Genomic DNA, 24,269 nt, shown 5'->3' with positions numbered 1-24,269 from the left:
CTTGGTCTCCTCCTTTGCCTTTCTCTGTAGCATGGGATATGAATCACCTCCTAGAACCTTCTAAGCACATACATCCCATGAATGCCTTGGAATTGTGCATAGCCTAGAACACTAATGATGCCCTTTTTTGTCTTTTTGGGGCAGATTGTAGTACTTGAGAGTGCTGGTCTTTTTTACTATAGACTTTAAGGCTTTTTTAGAATACTTTGAATTTGTACCCAGTTTTTTGTAGGCCTCTCTGTGCCAAATACCTTGCACATTATTTTCTGGAGTTGCTGGAGACTGGTCTCCATCTTTCAGTTTGTAATTTCCAGTCCTTTGTTGTTCAAAGACACACAAGTCCCTGCTGTGTGCTGTTCCATTTACTGCTCCCTTTTCAGTCTTTCCTTGCCATCATTCCTTCCTAATTCAAATTTGTCATTCCCAGTGGTATTGCTGTTTTGTTCAGTGGGAGCCATGATTAACAGTTTCCCCATTGAACGGATTTGGATTGACACCTGTCTTTACAGCCTAGCAGTCTTTGAACAAATCCCTCAGTACACAGGCAAAAGCCAGCACCAAAGCTGCGTCCTCGTTCTTCTATCTTGTGCAGTCTCCTTACCTCAGCAAAGTGGGTATAAAATAATAGGAGAAATAAGGATGGAGAGCTCAGTCTATGCAAGCTTTAATAGCAGCCAAGTGTACAATTGCATGGGGAAATGATGTTTCTGAAGTTCAGATTCAGACCTTGTATCCAGAGTGAGGTTAAAACATAATTTGTTGTAATTTACCTGCAATGTTAAATGTTTTAGAAAGTGAAGTTCTATTCTTTCTGCTTCCATTTTTTTTTTCCCTGTGCTGTTGCTGTACTCAAATGTACTGTCAGTTGTAATCATATGGAAAGATTCTACTATAGTAGCCAAGTTTGGTTCTTCATTGACATATCATAAACATGTTTCTCAAGTGACTACAGGTCATACAACCCTGAAGCAAGCAAGTAACTGCAGAAACAACATACAATATTTTTACCGCCATTCTTTGAACACTAACAACTCTCAAAGAAGTGGATATTGCTAGAATTTGGTCCTCTTCCTTCTGCAGAACCACGTGTTCTGGGATTCTTCTCCAGTATTTTATCAAGATTTTCTCTTTTCTGTAGGTAGAATTAACAGAAAACAGAGAATCAAACAAACCAAAGAAGTGGTAAATGCTCCATCCCTGGCAGTGTTCAAGGCCAGGTTGCCCAGAACCTTGGATGACATGGTCTAGTGTGAGGTGTCCCCGCCTGTGAGAGGGGTTGGGACTTTGGAACTAGATGATCTTAAGGTCTTTTCCAAGCCAAACCATTCTATGATTCTGTGATAAAAGCATGCAGCATAAAGATTCTGAAAAGTGTCCGTTTCTGTATTTAAAAACAATCTCAGAAACAAGCCAGCCTATAGTAAATTATAACCATACGTGCTAACACCTCGAATCCTCTAGGAATTTTTGCCACAGATGCTTGCCAGATGCTGCAGCAGTTTCCATCTGTTTCTCCGCTTTGGATGCACCAGGCAAAACTGGGAAACCTCACCAGCTGATGGACAAACTTATGGAGGGTAAAGTGAAGTAGGAGCTGCTTAGTAGGAACAGACAGAATTTAATCTAAAATGATGCTGACTGAAGACATAAATGCCAGCTGTTTATCAACTGGCTTCATACTAGAAGTTCATTTAACTTTAGCATGCTCTGTACTTGTACTTTCCCTCCTTCCTTCAGTCTTTTGCTTTGCTAAGAGTATAAGAGAGTGAGATATGAAGTTATTCATATAAGTGTATAATTTGCTTATAATTGAACTACTTTCTGTCAAGAAGTCACATGGAAAGCAAGAGAAGAGATGCCTCAGCTCTTCATTACCCCTGCAGCAAGAATGACCTGGAAGGGATTGTATCTAAACACATAAAATCTCAAATAAATCCCAGTTATTCTTTGTATTCAAAAGCCAAGCATAAATTCCTACAGCTCCTTCAGAGTAAAATGTTAAGTCATTCATGGCAGCCTTAAAAGCAAGAATCAGTGTGGCAGTGATTCATTTTTAAGTATATGCAATCTGTCTGTGTATAGGCAACACTATAGATCTGTGATAGTCAAACCTGAAAAGTTTGATTTTTGAATGGACCAAGAGGAAGCACTATAATCAGCAGGGTGTGGTGACCTGACGCTGTGCTTGCTGACTTTGATGATTTGTCATCATTGTTACGTATTGACGGTAACCTGTGAGCAGATGCCTTGGTGCAGTGTCAGATCATCACACCGTGATTAGGTTGTAGAACTCTGCAATTGTGTTTTCTTCCTGATTGTTGGTTAAAAGTGTTGCTTCCCATCTCTCCATCTTCCTGTCTCTCTTTGACTACATCAAAGAGTGAAGAACAATCTCTAGTGCTTTGAAATATTAACCAAGCCTTCTTGTTTGTTGAGCAAAGAGAGGTTCTGATTAAGCTTACAGTTTCCTCCAGAATCCATGTGCGATGGCTTAAGGAATTCAAGTTGAGCATTGTTGATTATATTACATAGATCACAATCTATGTAATACATTAGATTATTTACTGACTTCTGCAAAAATGTCCCATATTTCACTTAGTGACATGGCGCTATGTACTAGTCTTTCTCTTTATCCTGAGAACGATGCAATGTGTAGCTGTTTAGTGTATGTTACACAGAAACTCCAAAGAAAGACTGTCTGCATGGCTTTTCTCGTACCTCTAACCAAACGATGAGAGTTTTTACTATTCAGTGCATATGGCTTGTAGTTCTTTTTGGAGAGAAGTGGGGAGAGTGTACGTTTGGAGAGAGGAGATATTCTGTTGTGCATGTGATAAAGCCATCAATGTTGCTGTCAAATACTAGTGATTCCTAATGTAACTACAATGGAGAACCTCTGGTTGAGGACAGAGGGGACATTATGTCTGCTTTGTGCTCAGTGGCAGTTACACCAAGATGATTTATCTGTGTATGATGGTCCTCAGAAGGAGAAGGCTCCTGTGCCCTCCTTGTGTTGTGACCTTTTTGCAAATCCTTCCATTTTCTTCCCTTCCCAGCTCCTGCCCATGGAGACACTCTTCCCTTCCCCCTTGCATTGCCTTGGAGCTGTTTTGCTTCTCCTGATGAATGTCAAGTGCTTTGGGCTTGCAGCCCTAATGGGTGGGGGTTAAGACTTGGATCTACCCCTGAGACAGAGTGGAGCCAGCAAAGACGGGTTACTTTAAATTGTGTGGTGACAAGCCTTTTTTTTCCCTCCCTTTTTGTTCCCAGAGGATAGCTGGGGAAGTTTGTTGTGCCAAATGCTTGGAATGTGGTTTTTCTCCTCTTCTTCCCCTTCAAAACAGAAAGAGAAAACTTTATGCTGTGAATTGTGTTAATTGGGGAACATAAATCCAAACTGTAGTGCAGCATTGCTGGGCCTAGGCACCTACTGAAATTTAATGAGGGAAGAGCAGCTTTGTCTTGCCCTCTGCTCTTATGCTCTCCCCACATCAAACTCTTTCTTGCTCAGATGGGAGCATGGGAATGCCAGGGACAGCATGTACATTGGTCCAAAGTTCTCACAGGTCTGAATGCAGTATGTGACTCCTTTAAAATAATACAGACAGAGTAAGGCATGGATGTTCTTCCAGGCCAAAGTTAGTTGTGTAGCCAGTGTAGGAAAAAAGAAAGAGAGATTCACCTGGGTGCGTGATTGAAGTGTCTGCAAGCCCATGTAAGGCTCATCCATGCCACAACAGAGATTTGATGCTGTGTGTGCCCTGACCATACATTTCTGGACTGATAACAGGGTCTATGTAGCATGTGACATGACTGATAGTTTCTCAGAATTTTATGTTGAAGTATTTTTCTCATGGTTACTGACTGGCCGAAGAGACATCTCGTTACATCCACAATGGAAAATAAGAATCCTTCTTCCTATCCCAGCCACAGTACTGGGAATAACTTGGTGCCCATCAGCTTATACAGGATGTAATGGAGTCTTATGCAAAAAGCCAGCCTAGAAGGGCCTTGATCAGAGCATGAATTTGAGTATAATTACACAGAGTGTATTAATGTATACTTTAACAGAGATGCACAAGTCCATCTGAAATGGCTCTGGAGCAAATGCCGAAAGAGAAAGTTTCCCTTTGACATCAACGTTTCAAGAAGAAAAACAATTCATAAATGGAAGAAAGGTAGATTGGGAGGGTAACAGAAAGAGAGCTTAAATAGAGAAGAAATAGAAAAGAAACTTCTTCTCAGTGAGGGTTGACAGAACACTGGAATAGGCTGCCCAGGGAGGTTGTGGAGTCTCCTTCTCTGGAGACATTCAAAACCCGCCTGGACATGTTCCTGTGTAACCTTATCTAGGTGTTCCTGCTCCAGCAGGGGAATTGGACTAGATGATCTTTTGAGGTCCCTTCCAATCTCTAACATACTGTGATACTGTGATAGAGGGCCCTGGTAGTCCCAAAATTTAGTAAACCCAATACTGACTGGCTCTGAGGTCTGCTGCAACAAAACAGTAAATTTTGATCTCAGGTAAAAATGCTTCTTATGTTGGTGCAAGACCAGTATTCATCCCTCAATTCTGGATAGTATAATGTTACTGCAGGTGGTATTTTACCTGCTGGTAATATTGTACTGCTTTTGCCCACAAGCTCATCAATGTTTGTGTAGTATTAAGCATTAAAAGTCTTATTTTCATCAGCTTCACCAGCCCTTGCTGATGCAGCACTGGAGGTCTGGGAAGAACTGCTTGCTTTTGCTTTGAGGGATGGGATGAAAGGTTAGAGGGGGTGGATGGTGATTGCATGAGCAATGCAGGTCAGGTTACTGGTGGATTCCTCTTGCAAGATAAGTGAGAGCTCTCTGAAAGGTAATTATTGGAAAGCATAAATTCCTGAGATAACCTGTCCAAGAAGAAATACTGACAGGAGCAGAGGCCATGTGCTAAAGGCTAGCCATTACTCCAGGGCAATGGGCTAACCTCTCTCTCTTGTTTTTTCTGTAACCTCTCCTTGCTCTAACAGTTGACTCCCTCAGTTCTTTTCCTTCGGTTACTTGTCAGTCTTTTCCTGGTCTTTATTATGGACCACTGTGATATTTCTATTCTGTATTAATTGGGGTGCAGACAAGTGAAGCCTCAGTATGCAGTTTAGTTCCAAGTCCAAATTCTTGTTTAGTCATTGTCTTTGCTTGTCATTATCACTGCAGCGTTCAGGTAGCTTTTACAGCATATCTAGAAAAAAAGAAAGGTTGTTTTGTATTTCTTTTTCTGATTTTTGTATAGAAGAGCTTCAACTAGCTTTCAGGGATGACATGGAGTCAGCTTTGCTTCTGAATGAAGAAAATTGCTGGATTGCAGTTGGAGAAAGATGTTTTGAAGACAGAAAAATTTCAGAACAAAAGACAGCAAAACTGGGAAATAAAAAAAGAGCCTTCTCTTTCTCTATGGCTGTGTTATGTAAACTCTCTGTGTTTTGTCTGTAATGTAGAGATAATGATATTTATCCAGCTCCTTTTTCCACTGGTTGATTGATTATTGACTGTCTCATGATCCCTAGATTACACTTTTGTGACCTACAGCTTTAACTAGTGCAGCGTATTAGATCCCAGAAAGAAATGGAAGCAATGCATTAGCTGTGGCTAGTTCCAGCTGGGAAAACATGATAAACTGACCTGAACAGGCTTGCCTACGTGTACCTGCTCCTAAAACCTCATTCTAAAAGTGCACTGAAGCATATGCTGTCTGTTCAGCTGCCATCTCTGTTCAGCAAAGCATTCAAGTATCTGCCTAACTTTGAATTGAAGTGGACCTGCACACTCAGTGAGGTGCTTTGCTAAACTGGGACCTAATGCTTGGTCACAGCCAGGGTTTCATCTTGAGTCTTTGAAGACCTCAGTGAACAAAGAAGACCAAAGATGGATCTGAGATCTCCTCTAACATAATTGGGTTATGCATTAAACAACTGGAGTCCTTAAGAATAGTGACACTTGACAAAAGGGTAAGTTGTCTGAGCAGAAGAGAGGATCTTTATTGTGCAGTGGTAATTGCAGGAACACACTTCTGCAAGCTTTGCTAATCGCTAAGTGAATTACAAGGCTTTTCTATTTTCTTTAATTCTACAGTAATCACTACCTCAATCTGATACTTGAGTTAAGGTGGTGCTGAGAACACGAGGCAAGCTGGAAGAAGAGCATATGCAAGGAAAGTTGGTGTATAGGGGAACAACCATCAGATATTTGACTTTCTGAAAGCTAGTTGTGGCAAGTGCTTTTTCTTGACTTAAATAAAGAGTTCCTCTTATATGCTGCATAAGTATCTAAAGAAACAAAGGCACAGATTTTTGAAACATGCCCCCTCAGAGTTAAAGCAGTGTGTGTATTTGCAATGATAGTTTTCTGTGCTCCAATTGGATGTGCTCCAGGTGCAGAAGATCCTGTACCTAGTCGTTTGACTTAGTTCAAGTGTGCTCTTAAGGCAGGACATTCTTTATTCTGAGGGAACTGTGAGATGATGTGTTGGAAGACACAGTGCATCTGTTTCACCTCTTCTTTCACTGTTCCTTTTTGAGGAGCAATAACAGTAGTTCAGCAGAGGAATGCCCGTAATCTGCCCTACTTGCATTTGTGGGTGGAGCTGGGGGAAGGAGGTGAGAAAAGGAAATCTAATTCACAGTCCTCTTGGGAATTCCCCTATGTAGGATGAGTCAAGTATATCCCTGCTGTACGTCTGCTGAGGTCAGTAGATTTATACAAGTGATTGTTCCTGTGTATTCAAGAGAAATAATAACTCAGAGAAACATAACCTTAATTATGTAGGCTTAAGATGACTTTGGAGAGAACAGAAAGTATGATTTCCCATTGTGTTTTGTGTGGTTAATAATTATTGACTGGGTAGAGTAGACTTCTGTGTTTTCTTACATGTGTATTCTATTTGTCTTACGTATCTTGACCGAGGAACTGAAAGTGCTACCCATTCAAGACTGGTAACTTTAAAGTATTTGTTATAGCTGATCATTTTTTTCCAAGCCTGACCTCAGAGGCAAAGTAAACGCTAATAATTATTATTCTAGATCTATATAAATCTCTGCTTTGCTTGTGTGATCATTTTGACCTGAGCAAAATGGATTGTTTCCTGTAGTGGGATTTCTGTTGCAGCAGGAGATACAAAGTTCCTGCAAAGGAGGAAAATCAGCAGAAAAATGTGAGCTCACTAACTCTTTCTAGTGAAAGGATAAGAATTACATAAGATATTAATGTTAGTACAGTTCTGTGTGATGGGGAAGCTTGTCTGTCATTTAGGAACATTTCTATTGCTCTTCTATTTGCATGTTTATTTTGATCTCTTCTAAATTCTGCCATCTGGATTGAATGGCACTGTGTACTTTTCTACTCAATAACTACACAAGGTACACAGGAAATCCCAGACTGGGAATTTCCAAGAGGGCTAACAGATATCATTTCAGACCAGGACTGTGAGGTAGAGCTTGGACAGTTGTGACTCTGACATGGGTAAAAGCATGCAAAACCCTCATGCTCTCTCCTGGCACCTCACTGCCTGTTGAGATCTGATGGAGATTCATGGCTTCATGAAAGATGAGATACATATCAGCACATGAAAAGGAATGCTCTTGTCAGCTTAGCTGATGTCATTTTGGCCAATGATGTAACTGTGGTGGGAGGGAAAAACTCCTTCCATTTATATATGCTGTGTCTCCCAGGATGGCTGTGCTGAGTGAGTGACATAGCTGTCACCACTGGCAGCATGGACAGTCTTTTTCCCATTACAACCAAACAAGTGTACTACATGAAGACTAACCCTACCTGTACTGCTGGAGACTACCTTTGGTGGCAGAAGGGGGTTTGTGAATTCACCCTCAGCTCCCCCAGGCAATGTCAGCTGGGTTTGCTCAAACAGATCAAATGGCCTTTCCTGAAGTAGATCGGGGAGCACTCATGCAAGTGTTGCTACTGGCAGGAGGTGTGGGAACAGTAAGCTTTAGGAGACCAGCAGTTAAACATGACAGAATAGGAGGAAAGGGGTGACATTTTTAGCCAGCACAACTAGGATTGGGAGAACACATCCGTTTATGATCTGAGCATCTTTTTGCATAGATAGTGCCTAAAGTAATGCACATGGTTTATTAGCGAGGTAAATGTAGGATGTTACATGTTGTCTGCAGGGGAACTGTTAAAGCTACAAAGGAAGTTATGGCAGAGTAATGTGTAGAACTCTGGTTTGCTGGCTTCCCAGTGCCAGCTTGATTAATAAATTAGTTTTTACTAATCTACCTTTCTCCTGGATGTGGGCGTGCAAAAGATAGGTCCACTCTGGGAAATCAGGACTGAGGGAGTTGCATGAATAGGTTTTGTCTTTGACTACATCTGGCCCCTAAGGTAATGGCTGCACTAAACCAAAGACTTCTGGTGGCCCCAAACCCCAGCAGCTTGAGATGCTTCTTTAAAAACACATACAAAAAAAAAATCTCTTGAACGTTGTCCTGTCCAATCTAATATTGTTGCTGAAGTTTTCATTAGTTCATTCCTTTAGTAATTTGAGAGATTTTTTTTGACCTTTTTGTGGAGGTTAGGACCAAGCTGAATTCTGACTGCTGTCTTCAGATGCAGAAGAGGTCTAGGTTATTACCTTTCGCACCTGTTGTTCATTTAATTGGATGATGCTGCATCTCTTTAAAACAGAAACTCTGGCCTGAGAAAAAAGAGGTGCTCTGAGATATCCCCAAGGAGTCTGCCTCTGAGATTAACCTAATTGGTCACTGTGCCGAGTCTAATAGAGATTGTATGCAAGTCTGTCTCTGGAAACAGCTTAGATAGCCCAGTGTATGGCATGGAAACTGCTGCTGTTACTTCTCCATGGAAATGGAAGAAAAGAGGAGAAGTGGACAAATTACTACAAGCACAAGCACTGTAGTATAGTTGTTCACAGTCCACTATATCTGAATGGGCCTGAGCAATTAATCTTCTAAAATACCCCAGCTAAGTACACCTCATCTTGTACTATACAGAGATACCCCTTGTATCTAGCCATTAACTCTGCATATTAACTGCTCAGTAAGATGGGCATACTCAGAAGTTATAAGCAATCCCACTTTTTTGGCTTTGGGAGCTGGGAATGTTGATGCAGACTTTGCGTGAGGCCATGCATAACTGCAGGATCACCTCCAGCTCTGGTCCTTCCTGCACAAAGATGCAGCATCTCTTGACCCTGAAAGCCAGATTCGGCCTGCAGGCTGCTGTCAGCAAAATGCCCTGATGCACAACACTTCTTGGCAGTATTAACTTGTGCTGCTGTTTCTTTTCTTTAAATGGAAGTGCTGGCAGAGCTGTCATACTTTCACAATACTTGTGAGGATGGGGGTAGTCAGATCCATTTTCCCCCAATGTAAGCTGTGCCTACCTTTTGTCGTTTTTCTTCACAGATGGGTTTTCATTCTTTTTGCATGAGATGATACCTGTAGTTTCACACTGGATTAATTTACAGTCTAAGACTGTTTCCAGGGTAGTGAATTTAGCTCATTCTGTATGGTTGGGTTCTGTTATGATTTAGCATCACAACAAAATTCAAGCAATGATAAGCCTGTTGATTCTGCCACAAATAGCCAGTAGGGTTTTACAACCTACTGAGGGAAGTCTGCTGATAAATGCCTGGCAAAAGAGGATCCCTCTGCCCTTCTGCACATAGGGTATAGGATAATACTAGGTGCTCAGAGGAGGGTACTGGAAAATCTCACATTACTCTTTCACTGATGTAGGATTCAACCTAGAATCGTAGCTCAGAGCACCTTCTTGACTGTTGTAAAGTCTGGGCTGTGCCAGCGGTGACCCAGGAACTTGTCATCAGTTCTCTGATGGCTCCTGATCTCTTGCACCACATACAGACTACGCACCTGGCACAGTACTTTTGAACAAGTGCTTGAAAGCTTGTTTGTTTTGACCTGGCTGTATGAGTTCTCCTGAGGAAAGGCATTAAACTCTCCTTGCAAGCCTTTCCTTTCATTTACCCTTCAATCACTGGTGCTCCAGCAACACTTTGTCTGCTTGCAGCTGTGTACTGCTTTGTTGTCTAATATGCGTACTCTGTCTACTACTGAAATAGTTCTAGCCATGTTTTTCCTCCGACTCCCATGGTGGGGAAAGTTGTACAGGCCTCTTTTTTTTGTCCATCAGGTGAAATTATTCAATCTGTATAGAAATGAAATAGATGTCTCAATGATTCTGGCTCTTGAAGAGTCTGGGATAGACATGTGTTTGTGGGTCTTTACAAAGCTGCCAAGTTTATGTTAAAAACCTGAAAGCCCAGAATGTTTGAGTCATCCTGTAGCACATCTGGAAATCCTGTTTTGCCTTCGCTTATATTCACACCCTTTACATCATTAGAAGATGTCATGCAGGGACAGATGCAACTGACCATTATGAGAAAACTGAATCTGCACATTCCTGCACTTTCTGCTTTGCCCTCAGAGTTTGTAGTAGATTCTGAGCAATCTGTTACACTTCACCTAGTATCAGGAAAGTCATTCTGTATTTCTGTTGAGTCTCGGTGTCCTGCCTATCTGTGGTTGCAAAGGGTGCATGATTGTAGCATTCAGGAGCTGTCTACAGGCTAGAAGTTCAGCCAGAGGAGGGGGCAAGCCTGGCTTTGGTGGTCTAATACTCTTGAATATGTCATATTTTCTTTAACTTGAATCTTTTCATGAATGTGGTGTTAGCATCTTGCAATGTAATGTGAGGATGAACAGAGCAGAATACTTCAGCTCTTCTGGGAAGATGCTCTGGACCTGGGGGTCTGCTGTCCAAAAGTGCTGCAGGAGTCTGGTGATACTGGGCTCTACTAAGCACAGGTTTCCAGTTGCAGCTGCTCTTCTGAGTCTAGAAAGAAGAAGCAGCTGTTGAAGCAGTTTGAACTTAGTCCGCTGTGCCCTTTGTGAAAACCAGTGCTCAGAGCATATGAGGAAAATGCATGAGGACAGGCTGGGGACTACTCATCTCTTTGGCCTGCTCTGCGATAGCTTAGGTACCACAGTTTTGCAACTAGCTCTGTCTTCATTGCTTGTCTGCTTTAAGGTAGAGAATCATAGTAGGCCAGCCCAGATGTGAAAAACACACATGAGCATAACCAGACCACTGCATGAAACAGAATTATGCTGACTGGGGGGAAGACCCTTTTAATAATTGTGTCTATTAGATTGTCCACATTAGGGTCTGTCTCTGAATCATAAGCAATGTTAGCTCATAGTTTGTAACATTTCCCACTTCCAGGCAGCCTCACTGGTACCTCTTCTGACTCTGAGAGCTATGCTACCCTTGCTTTCAACACAGAGGAATCTGGGAGACAGCAGTCTGCATGAAGCAGGGGCAAAGATACACAAAACTGTGTGTTATCAACATAATGGCTGGCATTGCTGCCTATATTCTTCATCATAGTCCCTAGAGGTTTTGCATAGATATTAGATAGAAGTGGTGGAAGAATTGGGCCCTGTGGCATTCTTCAAGTTCATGGAGAGGAGGAGCAATCTCCTGTCAGGGGCCTCCTGGGATCTGGTGGAAGGAGCAAGCGTAGCCAGCTCAGCGCAGCTCTATCAGCACTTGCCAAGACGTGTGGTTGGTCAAGTTATCCCTTTTGGTCTGCAGTGTTGCGGGCAGCTGATAGCTCAAGCAGTGTCTGCATGATATCTTAGTCTCTGTCCATCTGTGAGAAGGCCCCATTGGTGCTTCATTTCCAGACTCACTCATGGATGTCTCCAAAAGGAGAGTGCAGAGTACTTTCTGAAGCTGCATTGCATCACTTTTTTCCTACCACTTCTAAGGCCTTGCCCAGTTTGAAACTGAATGGCAGTACTGCTGAAGAACAAAGTCTGATTTAAAATGTCTTTTTCGGTCGTCCTCAGTGTTCCTCACAGTATCACATGATCTAAAATATAAGACTAGAGGCTAAAAGTATAGTAAATGAAAACTACATGGTCTTGAGGAGAGCAAGTCCCATAGTTTTGATCATGGTTGAGGACCATTGCAAACTGTGGAAGGAAAAGTCTGTTGCTTTCTGTTACATGATTAGTCATTTCTTTCTGTGCTATCAGCTTTTTACTTGCCTAGTCATGTAGTGAGCATGGTTTTAGAGGGAAATGACTAGAAAGGGGCCTGGCCTCAGGAACTGGAGACAATCTGGATTCATACTTAAAGAATATGTTGAAAATTTAAGGGCTGCAGTTAAGGAGGACTGCTTCTTTGTTATACAAGTTCTCCGGGGGTGATGTGGGCCAGTAATCATTGCTGAGCTTGGCTGGTTTTATGTCTTCAGTGAGTGCTCTCCTCTGGATCCTAACCTGAAACATGAAACTTGGATAGCTGGGGCTTTGTGGGATAGGCAGGAAAGCAGTGGTGGAGAGCTGCTTTGCTGCTTTCAGGGCCCATCAGGATCCCTTGTCAGCAGAGAAATAAACGTCCTGGAGCAGCTGGAGTGAAGCCAGTCTCTTGGGCCTTGTTGCTCACTTACAGGTTTATAAACCAGGCCAGTTCTTACTGTTTTTTGGGTTTTTTTGTTTAAGGCATGCCTAGACAGAGTACAGGAGGTACTGCACAGAACGGTGGTAAGACAGTTTGATCAGAAAACTTCTTGTCTACTTAGAGCAGGCAGGCAAAGGTCGAGAAGGGAAGGGTTGTTCTTTGCCGACTTTGTTATTAGGTGACCTGATTCCATCACAGAAAACCTCAGTTTCTCAATGCTTAAAAGGACAATGACCTCATGAAAGTCATAGGGGACAACCCTCCATCCTGGTGCATGCTCCCATGCCAGTGATAACCTGTAAGGCTGCATGGAATTGCCCAGTCTCACATCCCTGTCCCAGGACCTTTGGGGATGATGGTGTTTTCAGAGTGCTCACCTGCCTGTACACACTACACTTCTGGTGCTCCAAGCCTGCTGTTTAGTTTCAGTGCCCTCCTTTTTCACATAAAAAGAGCCACTAACTCCTAGTAGACTTATACCTCCCCCATGCAGTCTTGCAGAGATTCTGGGTGTACAGGTTGTTCTTTCCAAGCTAGGGAGCTTTTCATAGTCATCCAGAACCGGGTTATTTTAGTGTCCTTGGGCTGGAATGTCAATGCAAAGCCTGTGTGTGTGCCAGCGGTGTCACCCTCCCACCTGCCTCAAGCATCTGGGATTTCACCTGTGGCCTTGCACTGAAGGGCTCTGTGCTTTTAGCAGTATGCTGATAACTGTACTCTGCATTTCCAGTTGTGCTGCTTTCAGGATGATTTGCCTTCCTAGACCTGCAGTTGTTCATGTCTGCTCCTTCATTTTGTTTTCCTCAGCGTCTTCGAAATCTATGCATATGCTGATGATTTTGTGTCATTAATATAAATCTAGGCAAGTCTGTGTGACCTTTCACTCCCACGTCCAAAAGGAAGGATCGACCCTTGCAGTCAATCACAGCACAGCACTGACTCATACATACTTTTCATAAAAATAATGTGGAAATTCCCCATAGTTTTTAGATATTTTTTTCAGGAGATGAAGTGTAAGTGTTCCATAGCAACACAGCTTGGGAAAACTATGAAGCATATAATGTCAGATAATTAATCTTTCTGACATATCATACACTTTTTTACTATTCATGTTGTCTGTTTATTTTTCTTTTTTGTTTTGCGTATCTTGCTTGCTCAAACTCAGTTGATCTGTTGAGCTCTTGTACTCTCAAGTCTTATTCCCGCCCTTGCTCTCCAGCCCCGTTGTAAGCCTCCTGGGAGGGCACTGGTATTTGTCCCACCTCCAGGAATTCACAATAATGAGCACAATTGGACTGTACTTTCCCTCTTTTAACCCAATTCTAATAATACTTTCTGCTTTTCCTGTGTAAGACCAAATATACTGTGTTTAGATATGTAGCATGGAAAGCGAAGAAAACAAATCTTGAAGTTTAAAGTCCCTTAAAAACAAAACCTAACTGAAATTTGGAATGAGTGAGAGTCACTCCAGTGAAGTCTAATGGTAAAACAAAACAACCAGCCACCCAGAAGTAATTTCAGAGAAGCTGTTTTCCACTGAGGTATGACTGTCATAAGGAAATATTGTTCCTTTATTTTCCTATATTTGAGTATTTGTCACTTTTTAAAAATTCCAGTCAGGGCAAATCCTCAAGGTCACGGTATCTGAATACGTTTCCAGTGAATACTACAGGTCTGGGGGTTTTGATCATGCTTGCTGTACTGGAGCCAAAGCAAGCTTTCTTAAAGTATGGAGATAACTAAATGCTTCTCCTAAACTATTTTTCTTTAAGTTAAAAGATGCATATTTAATATCTTTAACATAAATGTAATGAAACAGCTAGATTACAAGATTGTGTCAAGACTGAATGTGACCTGTTAACTGGACAGTTTCTCTGCCATTAGGGTTAAAAAAAAATCCTTTCTCTCTCTAAAAAAAATCTGAAATTTAATTCTACAGCCCACTTGAGTGTGCCATTTAAAGCCAAATATTTAATATTCTAAGATCTACAGTTATTTTCAGTCTTAGAAGAAGGTGGAAGCTGAGGTCATCTCCAGCCAGATCCTGTATCTGGGCTGCTGAGACATACTGGTTTTGTTAATATGGATGCTTTGTAGAGCAGTTACATTCTGATGAGTGGAGTGAGTTTTAGCATAAAGAACACCTCTGCAGGGGTGGCATTTTATTGTCCCACAGCAGTGCTCATCCTTCCAGTAAACTCCTTGGAGTTAGTGAGCATCTCTGGCCTATTATAGGGTGAATATGACATAGCTCTGTGGAAGCTCAAGTGTTTCTGGAAAGAGCTGTTAATCTTTGATCAACTGGAGTCTCCTTGTTACTGACTTTGATTACACAAGTGTACAACTTTAATTACAGCTTTTAATAAGCTTTCATTTCTTCCTAGTCACATTCTTTGTATAGTAGGGCAGCTTATCTTTTCCTTTCTCCTATACTCCCCTTCCACCCCCCCTGTGTTTTTATGGAAAAAGGGGTTTGAGGTCATTGTGGGGATTCAGTGTCCAGAGGGATCCCACTGTTCTCACCCATGGCTCTGCCCTCTGCATGTTAGACCAGAGAGCTTTTTCCTTCACCTGCCCTGCAAAGATCCCCCCACTGGCTGCTCCCCGGGAGCTGGTGGTCAGTAGCAGGGGGACAAGTCTGTGAGGCACCACATGCACACAGATGTTCACTGCTGCACAAACCCACTGAACAACCCTTAAGTCTCTGTAGCCAAGGGACATACTGACTCCTGAGTGTGATTCCTGCTCCCTTCTCTCCCTTGATGACACTTTGAAATGCAGCGACTGAAGTCAGAGTGGCAGAGGGCAGCAGGATGCTGATGGCTTTTGCATGCAGACATGGTATTTGTTCCACATCCAGAGGCTCAGTGTGTTGGATACCCTCTGCTCATTAGAGAAATGACCTGGTGGAAGCTTTGTGAGAGACTTATGGGCTTGTAATTATAAATAATTGAGATACGGCTTCACATAAGCATAAGAAAGTGGTTTTTTCACATGAATCATTTCAGCTGTGGAACTCATCACCCCACAACATTTTAGGTATGCAAAAGATAAGTGGTTTGAAGAGCTGGTTGGATAAATTCAAGGACAAAAGCATCATCAAAATATTAAACATAATATTCCCACCATTGGGTAACCTGAGACTTCAGGAAGCTAAGTTCTGATCATCAGACATGAGAAGGGGGAACTAGAGGTGCTTCCCTCTGTATTTGCCCTGGTCTTGCACTCTTCCCTGAGCCACTGCTGTTGGCCCCTGTCAGCAAGAGGGTATTGGGCTAGTACAGCCCAAGGGGAAAAGAGGATGGCTTCCACGGAAGTCAAAAGGTGAAACCAAGGAGTGACTTAGAAGGTGTGAGTCAGAAAAAAGACACAGATGGTAAAACAGAGCAAGTTGCTGTGATTTGACATTCAGAGGTGTGCAAAGGGAGTATACTTTTAAAATACCAATTGTGCCTGTGGAAGAGGATAGTGGGGAAAACAACTAATAAGCCAGGAAAGGGAGCCTCTTTTATCTCTGTGCATGCATCCCTTTGGCTCCTTTGCTGTGCATGCTATACTCTTTTTGCACACTAATGAATATCAGAGTCAGAGCAAGTTATGCTATGTATCACTCTACTCCTATTTTCTAATGAACTTGCCCCTAATGGCTACCTTTCCTAGCTATTCATGTCACGACTGAATTTCACCTTGACAATAGATCAAGAATGAGGTTCAGTAGTGTGGCCCACCTACTTTGCAATACTCCAGCATGACAGCTGCTTTGCGTCCTCGGGGTAGCTTTACTTTGATGCTTTTCCCTGTTTAGAAACATTTGGAGGGAGGATTTTGGTAATCTCCAGCAAGCAGAGTTTTTAAACCTTCCTCAAAGGAAGATGAAGATTCTATGGAATTTTTGAACAAATAGTTATTTACGAAATAAGTGACATTGTCTTTAGAACTGTTCCTCCCACTGGGCCTCAGAGGAAAGCAGCAGTTGCCATGCTGGATCTTACTGGTCAGTATTGTAGCCTGCTGCTGCTGGTGCCTCAGGCTTGAGTGTGGCAAACTCTGGAAGGGTTATGACCAAATGTCTAGTCTGACCACTGCAGACATGGCCCTAGTTGTTTTCATACCTCAGAAGCACTCAGTATGAGGACTATGCCCTTTCCTTTTATGGGCTCTCTGACACCAGAAATGCTGGAGTAAAGTTCTAAGCTTGGCTGGCTTTCTGGTAGCTCAAAATATAGTGCAGGAGTTGCTGTAACATAGGGTTGAAATGACTGGTTTGCTGCATTGGCTGGACAAAGCACGGGGGAAGAGAAACAATAGAATGAATTCCCTGTGGTGTATACGTTGCCTGGCCCAGGGTCATGGGCCAGTGTGGTTGCATCATTGGCTCATTTGGTAGCTGTGCCACTTCTGAAAAGATTTGTGTCCAGTTCCAGAGTGTCTGATCTTTTGTTGGCACGTTCTGCATGATCTGCTCCTCCAGTGTCTTGTGTCAGCAAGCTTTGCATGTTATCAGAGAAAGTTTTTCTGCTTGTGCACTTATAAACCAACCTGATGTCCTTTTTTTCGTCTTCTTGTTTGAGGGGACAGTGCAGTCTCTCTTACTCTCTGCCCTATCTCTTTTGGCAGACTCGGGGACCAGTTCTACAAAGAAGCAATTGAGCACTGTCGCAGCTACAACTCTCGGCTGTGTGCTGAGCGTAGCGTCCGCCTTCCCTTCCTGGATTCGCAAACGGGGGTAGCTCAGAACAACTGCTACATCTGGATGGAGAAGAGACACAGGGGACCAGGTCGGTAGCATTGTGTGTGTGTATGCATGTGTGTATGGAGGGCTGGCCACCAAGCCCTCATGGGGTTTAATTAATAGAAGCTCAAACCTGCTGCAGGCCACACAGAAGAGAAGCTGCCTAAACCTCTGTGCCTGCAGGGGATTTCCTTTGGTAACTGCAGAGAGCTCATCCTGATTATTCTCTCTCTACCCAAAGAAGTGCCTGGCATGGTAGTTTCTAAGGCTTCATCGTCACTCTTTTCATGCTATTGATCCCAGTCTGTAGCAGAAGACACAATGCTTTGCTCTAGGTCAGACTGGAATTATCTTCAGGGTGGAGAAATGGAGGTGGGAGTTTCTCAGTGCTGAAAACAAGGAATTATATAGGGAAGGATATAAGGCTGAGGTAAAACAGAGGAGAGTTCAGTTACTGGAATGAATGCTGTTTTGATGGTTACAAACATATCTGTAACTCCTGTTTTATGTATGTCCTTAAAGAGCTTTGGCTAATGCCTGTTCCAAAGCTCAGTGAAGCCCAAGGGAAAAGACCACTGTTAGTTTTAGACTTTGGTCAGTCTTTCCTATGTTAGAGTAAATTCTTCTGAAATCCTTGTTTGAAAGGCAAAGGACAGTCACCAGTTCAAAGGCTGTAGGTGTTACTTAGTCGGAAGTCCTCATGAGCCCCAGGGGAATTTTTGTAGAGTATGGCTCAGTGTCTGACACACCATTAGCTTGAGAAACAGATTTTTTGACAACACCAAACTGGGGTTCTATTTTTTGTTTGGTTTTTTTTTCAGTGCAGACCAGAGAATGCAGGCAGGGAGGGTGGTAGGGTGCATGGGCACTGGAAGTATGCTTGCACATATGCACATATACATATGCCAGTTCCTATAAACCATACTGAAAAAAATCCCGAAACTCCAGATCTGAAATTACGGGAAGGTACAACCTGCTCTTACCTCTTCCACTGGACAGTTTGCAGGAAGTGCAATGTCAGGAATACATAGGATATTTCCCACCCCTCCTGGGGCTCAGAAAGCAATTGCTGCTTCTGAAGAGTGTTTAGCTGAAACTTTCCCTCTCCCTTTCCTAGGACATACTGAGGGAACAATCCTTGCACTGCTTCGATTACTGAAATAGCCAAAGTAGGTTTAGTATTGCCTTGCAGTATTACCAGAAAGCAGCCAGTTCTGGTGCACAAGATAACAGGTGTTTTACCAGTGTTAAAAATACCCGAAACATGTCTCAGCTGCCAAACCAACTGGGGTAATCTGGGACTGCTGAATGTGGTTTACAAACTGGGAGTTGTCTGAGGTTCTGGGCTAACCCTTCATTTGTAGGTTGCTTCATGACCACAGCTGGGTTTTTATTTCAGCTGAAAATTCCCCATTCCTAAGAGGTTATACTTTGGCAAAACTAGCTTTCCTTTTTTTTTTTTTTTTTTTTTAATTTGCTAATCCATTTACTCAGGGAATTTCTGTTCTTTTAGCACCTCATTGAGTAAGGGGCTGCTATTTTTACCCTTTTGAGCACAGTCATAACTAGGTATACATCCACTGTATCCACAAAGTAATGTTTTGGCAAGAGCATCTGCTAAAATGTAGGTGTAGATAGACTTATATGGGTCTCACTGATGTCTCCACACTTACAGAAGAAATCTTCATAACAGCATTATAGCATCACATCACGAACCAAGAGGTCTTAACACTTTGCCTTTCTCAGCCACAAGCTGTCTGGACTACCTTGAGAAAATTCACTGTGCAGAACTTTCATTCCTCACTTCTGATAGTGAGCTATCAGAGTTTACCCTGCAAAAGGGGATCATTGGCATTTCTCCTGCAGGAGACAATGATGGAACACTCTTCACAGAGAGTCAGTGTGAAACATGCCTTCCACATCTGCATTGGCTACCAGATCTGTGCCTCTGTTATTTAGAATTAGAATAATCAGTGCGAAATGAAGCAGCCCTCCTCCCCCATGTACACTTTCCTCTTTCTTGATTTTTATTAGCCCATTTAGTGCTCCCTTGGGTGTCTTTGCATCATCTATTTCTTTCAATATTGTGGTGGGTCAAAGCATCATCCCTCTACAGCTTTAGCATGCCTGTTTCCAGGCTGTACAAAGGCACTTTATACCCATACTGAAGGGCTCTGGAAAGTCTCTGCCAACCACCCTGTATGTACCTGTCTTGTGTATTGTGTTCAATGCCATTTATTATCCCTAACCTGAAAAACTGTACAAAGACAAATGGTAAAACTCCAGGACCTCTTTTCACTTAGGCTTGAAAAACAGAGAGAAGAGTCGGGATCTCAGCATATTAACCTGGGTTCTTGCTGCCCTCTTTGTTAAAGGAGTCAGAAAACTGCATTTCATGATAAAGAGTTCAGGGTTAATTTCACACAATACTGCACATAACTCCCTCCTGTTCCCCTCCTCCCCCAGCCTTTCACACCAGCTTTGAGTTATGACTCTCCTACACTAATGAGATAAACAACATAGCTCACTGCAGGTTCTGCTATTCCGTCTATAAGCAAATGGCTGGAACCTTCTTTGGTTGCCCTATAAGGCACCAGAGGGAGAGACAACTGAACCAGTACTGAAGACAGTAAGACCCGTATATGTGTCATTTCCATATGCACTGCAAGATCAACTGTGGATGGGCTAGATTCAAAGCATTCAGAACTGACCTTTTCCTCGTTGATCCTCCTTTGTGTAAACAATCACAGATCCACACTTCATGTGAGCCAGCACAGTGGAGGTCAAGGTGGAAAAATGAAGGTAGCATTTTATGGGTTTGGATCAAGCAAAAGTCAGATATGTTTTTAAGTCCACTGAGTAGCTGTGTATTAATGAGCAAGGGTATTGTGAATAGAAACAGAGATCTTGCCTCAAGGGGTGCAGAAATGGATGTTGGATCATCCATCTCTTAGTGATCTATCTGCCACCTGGAGTAGGCTGTAGGTCCTCTAGGGAAGAGGCTTTCCCACCTCTGCTTTTTCAAGGCTACTTGCTTTGTTTCTTGTTGGGCTTTCAGCATTTGTGGTTGACTTTCACTGCCCTGGCTGAATCCAAACTGCTCTTTTATGTATGAGCACTCACTCAGTAATTGAACATGAACAGATACTTCCCCAAAACTGCATAGATCCTCGTTCCTTCCTCTCTGGGACTAATGCTCAATGCTGTGGTGCTTATTTCATTCAGATGACTTCTCTGTGGAGGCTTGTGCAATGGAGAGCTGGTTCTCTGTCCTATTCTTTGGTCTAGCAACTGCCATTTCAATGTTGTGAGCAAGTTTTTGCAGAGGACCTGCTGTGAAAGGGTGAGGCTTCTTGCCTCCACCTCTTTAATGACTCACATCAGAGCCAGGCACAGTTCACCTCATCATAATAGCAATTGTTTGCAGTGGTTAATGTTTGCAAAGTGCCATGAAGAAGTGTGTCTAAACACTGCAGAAGTGCTAGTTATCCACAATTTTTATTTCCCAGACCAGTCCTAAGTGCCCTGCTCTGAAATATATCTGTCTTTCTTAGGGTGGACATAATGCCCAGCAAGCTGTGCAGCAATGAAAGAAGGGTGTGAAACCCCACCATTTGGTAGCATTGTGTGTCCTGGAACAGCCAAGGTCTCTGCGAATACTCCATCGTTTGGCCATACCCAGGCAGTGTCCTGTAGATGCTTAGTTTATGCACCGCGGCTTTAGAAGTAGGTGGGAAGTGCTGGGGTCTGAACTGGTATTTCCAACAGTTGAAATAGTTCAAACCAGGAGCTTAGGCTTCACTTGCAGAATTTGATTGGCCCATTCTCTTGAGGTGAATAATTTTGTTGTGTGTTTTCCCCAAGTAACAGGATATTGTTGTTCTCATTATCCTTAATTGGTTTGGTGGGTCAGTTTTGTTCTCAATCTGGTCCACTCTCCTGACTGCTTCAGAAGAATGAGAGAACACTTCAGCCAGCATGCTGCCCTTGAGCTGTTCTACTTCACTGGTACCCAGCTGTTCATTGTTGGTGCAGTTTAGAAACGTAGCACCAATCCTGTCCTTTCTTATGCGATTTTACCTGTTTTCTATGGGCAATGAGTCTGAAATTGCAGTCACACTCTGTAGCCCCTTCAAGACAAACAGCAACAGGAGAAGGACAGAAGAGCCAAAGCAGAATTGGTGGATGGAAAGGGTAGGCGGAGCAGGGAGAGAATTAAATTTTTCCAACTTTTCTGTGTCTTGCTGGGTATTTCTCTGTGTCATGAGTATCTGGGGCAGTTGAGGACACTTTGAAGCACTTGGCAGTGTGCTTCTGTGTCCCTAGTAGCATTCACGAAGCCCTGCTGTGTTCTGAATACAAGAGAGCAAAGCATAGCTTGAATGTTGGCTAAGGGGTGTCTGTCAGGAGAGCCAGGGCAGCTCAGAAGCCAGTGATGCCAAATGTGATTCAATGGAGCATGCAGTAATATAAACATTACTGCTGTATCTCCTCCCACATCCAGGATGTTGGCATGAGGAGGTAATAACTAGAATGAGGAATCTGTCTTCAAACAGAAATCCAGAATTCAAGGAAAAATACAGAGTCCAAATAGCCAGACCTCATGGATATTGATTTGCTCCCACTTGGAAGACGAAAATTTCCTGAGCTGCTCTGTGCATCAGGGCCTTATGATTTGCATGTCAGAACTTCATCTCTTCTTTCCCAAGGGGCTTTCTCTGCCCGTGGAGGAAGCATCGCCCCTGTGACCCAGGAGAGTCTGAAATTCTATTTACCCTCAAGAAATCACAAATTATTTATGTGCAGCTCTGGTTTCAGTGAGCTGAGTGAAGTGTCTAAGTGAGACCTAGATTCTCTGTAGGCCTGATCCCAAGAGGTGCTGAGGAGCCTCAGGAGCACTGGATGCCTTGAGTGTGTAGTTCTGCCTCATGATGTGCAGGATTGAACCCTTCAACAAAGGAGATGCTGGAAGGGCAAAAACAAAGATGCTGGAGACAGTGCTTGTGGTTTGCAAACTGAGATGTGATTATATTTATTTTTTGCTTTTACCTTCAGGCCTGGCCCCAGGTCAGCTCTACACGTACCCGGCACGTTGCTGGCGCAAAAAGAGGCGTTTGCATCCCCCTGAGGATTCCAGGCTGAAGCTGCTGGAAATTAAACCTGGTAAGTATTTGTTTGCCTCTCTCCCTCTCTCTCCTCTGCTGCAGAGCAGCTGGTATACGTGCAAACCTGGCATTTAGACCTTGGACTGTATCTTTTTTGCCCCTCTCCAACCATTTCTCTGTACATCTGTTGCATGTTACTTGATTTGCTGTAACAATATCTACTAAACTCTCTGCATGGAACTCATCCCTTACAGAAATGTGTGCAACTAGTACTGAATGCACTGGGAGCTGAATTTACCTTCCACAGGGGTGAATCCTGGCCTTTATTAGCAAATTCATAAGGATGTAAAGGATCAATGTATTACTAATTATTTCCTCAGTGCGTTATTAATACAAAATCTCAGTCTGGCATCTGCTGCCTCATCTCTGTGAAAAAGACTGCTGTGTGTGTGGAATACTCTGGTAAGATTTTTCATAATGGGGCTGGGGACCAGGGGTGTGACCAGATTATAAACAGAAAACAATAAAAACTATTGAGCATATGCCACATTTGTATATGTGTATGGCTGTATGTGTACCTTAGTCCATTCTTCTTTAATTCTTATTGTTCTTAGTACTCTTCTACAATTAAACTACGTGAAGTGATGAGTCTCAATGCTGAATGAGTGACTGTAAAGCAGATGTGAAGGAGGTGCAGCTGTGTCAGAGCATAGTGTTGTGCATTCTTCCCTGCAGTTAGTAATAAAGGCTTGCTGTCATTGGGGTCAGCTATTACAAGAAAGAGAGAACGCACATACAGCTGTATGTGGTTTTTAAGAGATGAGACACTGCCAGTATGGAAAGTATGGGATAAAAAAAACCCCAAAATACAAATTAAGAATATTTAAAAAAACTGTTTGACAGAAGAAGGTGTCTGGGAATGGAGCAATGCTCAGCAATACTGATGGCTTTGCTTCTATGCAGTAGTTGGTGAAGAGAAAGGAAGGCAAGTTCTAAACCCAGATAGAGGCAAGTACTAAACCCAGTAAAGTTAGAGGCAAAATTCATCTTGATTTTGGCAGAAACAGTGCCAAGGCTTTCTACCTTCAATATAGAAGATGTCAGCAGGGAAATGGACAGGGAAATGGACAGGGAAATGTCATCAGGGAAATGGGCTGCATCAAAAGGAGCGTGACCAGCAGGTCGAAGGAGGTGATCCTGCCCCTTTACTCTGCTCTTGTGAGACGTCACCTGGAGTATTGTGTGCAGTTCTGGTGTCCTCAACATAAAAAGGACATGGAACTGTTGGAACAAGTCCAGAGGAGGGCCACGAGGATTACCAGGGACTGGAGCACCTCCCGTATGAAGATAGGCTGAGAAAGTTGGGGCTCTTTAGCGTGGAGAACAGAAGGCTGCATGGAGACCTCATAGCAGCCTTCCAGTATCTGAAGGGGGCCTATAGGGATGCTGGGGAGAGACTCTTCATTAGGGACTGTAGTGATAGGAAAAGGGGTAATGGGTTAAAACTTCAACAGGGGAAGTTTAGATTGGATATAAGGAGGAAATTATTTCCTGTTAGGGTGGTGAGGCACTGGAATAGGTTGTCCAGGAAGGTTGTGAATGCTTCATCCCTGGCAGTGTTCAAGGCCAGGTTGGACGAGGCCTTGGGTGACATGGTTTAGTGTGAGGTGTCATAGAATCATAGAATAGTTAGGGTTGGAAAGGACCTTAAGATCATCAAGTTCCAACCACCCTGCCATGGGCCTGCCATGGGTGTTGGAACTTGATGATCTTAAGGTCCTTTCCAACCCTAACTATTCCATGATTCTAAGAGGAAGAAATGCCTGTAACTGGCCAGCAGAGCCCCTCAGAAAGAACTGGTGAAATCAGTCAGGTACACTGATGGAAATGGGACTGGACTCTAGGAAGAGGATGATATT

At 43.0% G+C, this 24,269-nt stretch overlaps 1 protein-coding gene across 8 annotated transcripts in view; it reads left to right on the top strand.

The window, feature by feature from the left end:
* DPF3 (double PHD fingers 3) overlaps positions 1 to 24,269 on the top strand; it is a 171,727-nt gene that overhangs the window by 52,754 nt on the left and 94,704 nt on the right. For all 8 annotated transcript variants that reach the window (XR_009728923.1, XR_009728924.1, XR_009728922.1 and 5 more), the window contains exons 2-3: positions 17,131 to 17,291; positions 22,301 to 22,408. Coding sequence is in view for 5 of the 8 variants with exons in the window: in XM_061376391.1 (XP_061232375.1) it covers positions 17,131 to 17,291; positions 22,301 to 22,408 (269 nt within the window). In the remaining 3 variants the exon portion in view is untranslated. The remainder of the gene's footprint in view (positions 1 to 17,130; positions 17,292 to 22,300; positions 22,409 to 24,269) is intronic.

The sequence above is a fragment of the Neopsephotus bourkii genome, unplaced genomic scaffold, assembly GCF_033783945.1.
Source record: "Neopsephotus bourkii isolate Nb327-2 ecotype Australia unplaced genomic scaffold, CSIRO-AGI_Nbou_v1 NB_1707, whole genome shotgun sequence".
Classification (NCBI taxonomy): domain Eukaryota; kingdom Metazoa; phylum Chordata; class Aves; order Psittaciformes; family Psittacidae; genus Neopsephotus; species Neopsephotus bourkii.
This window is presented reverse-complemented; position numbering and strand designations above follow the sequence as displayed.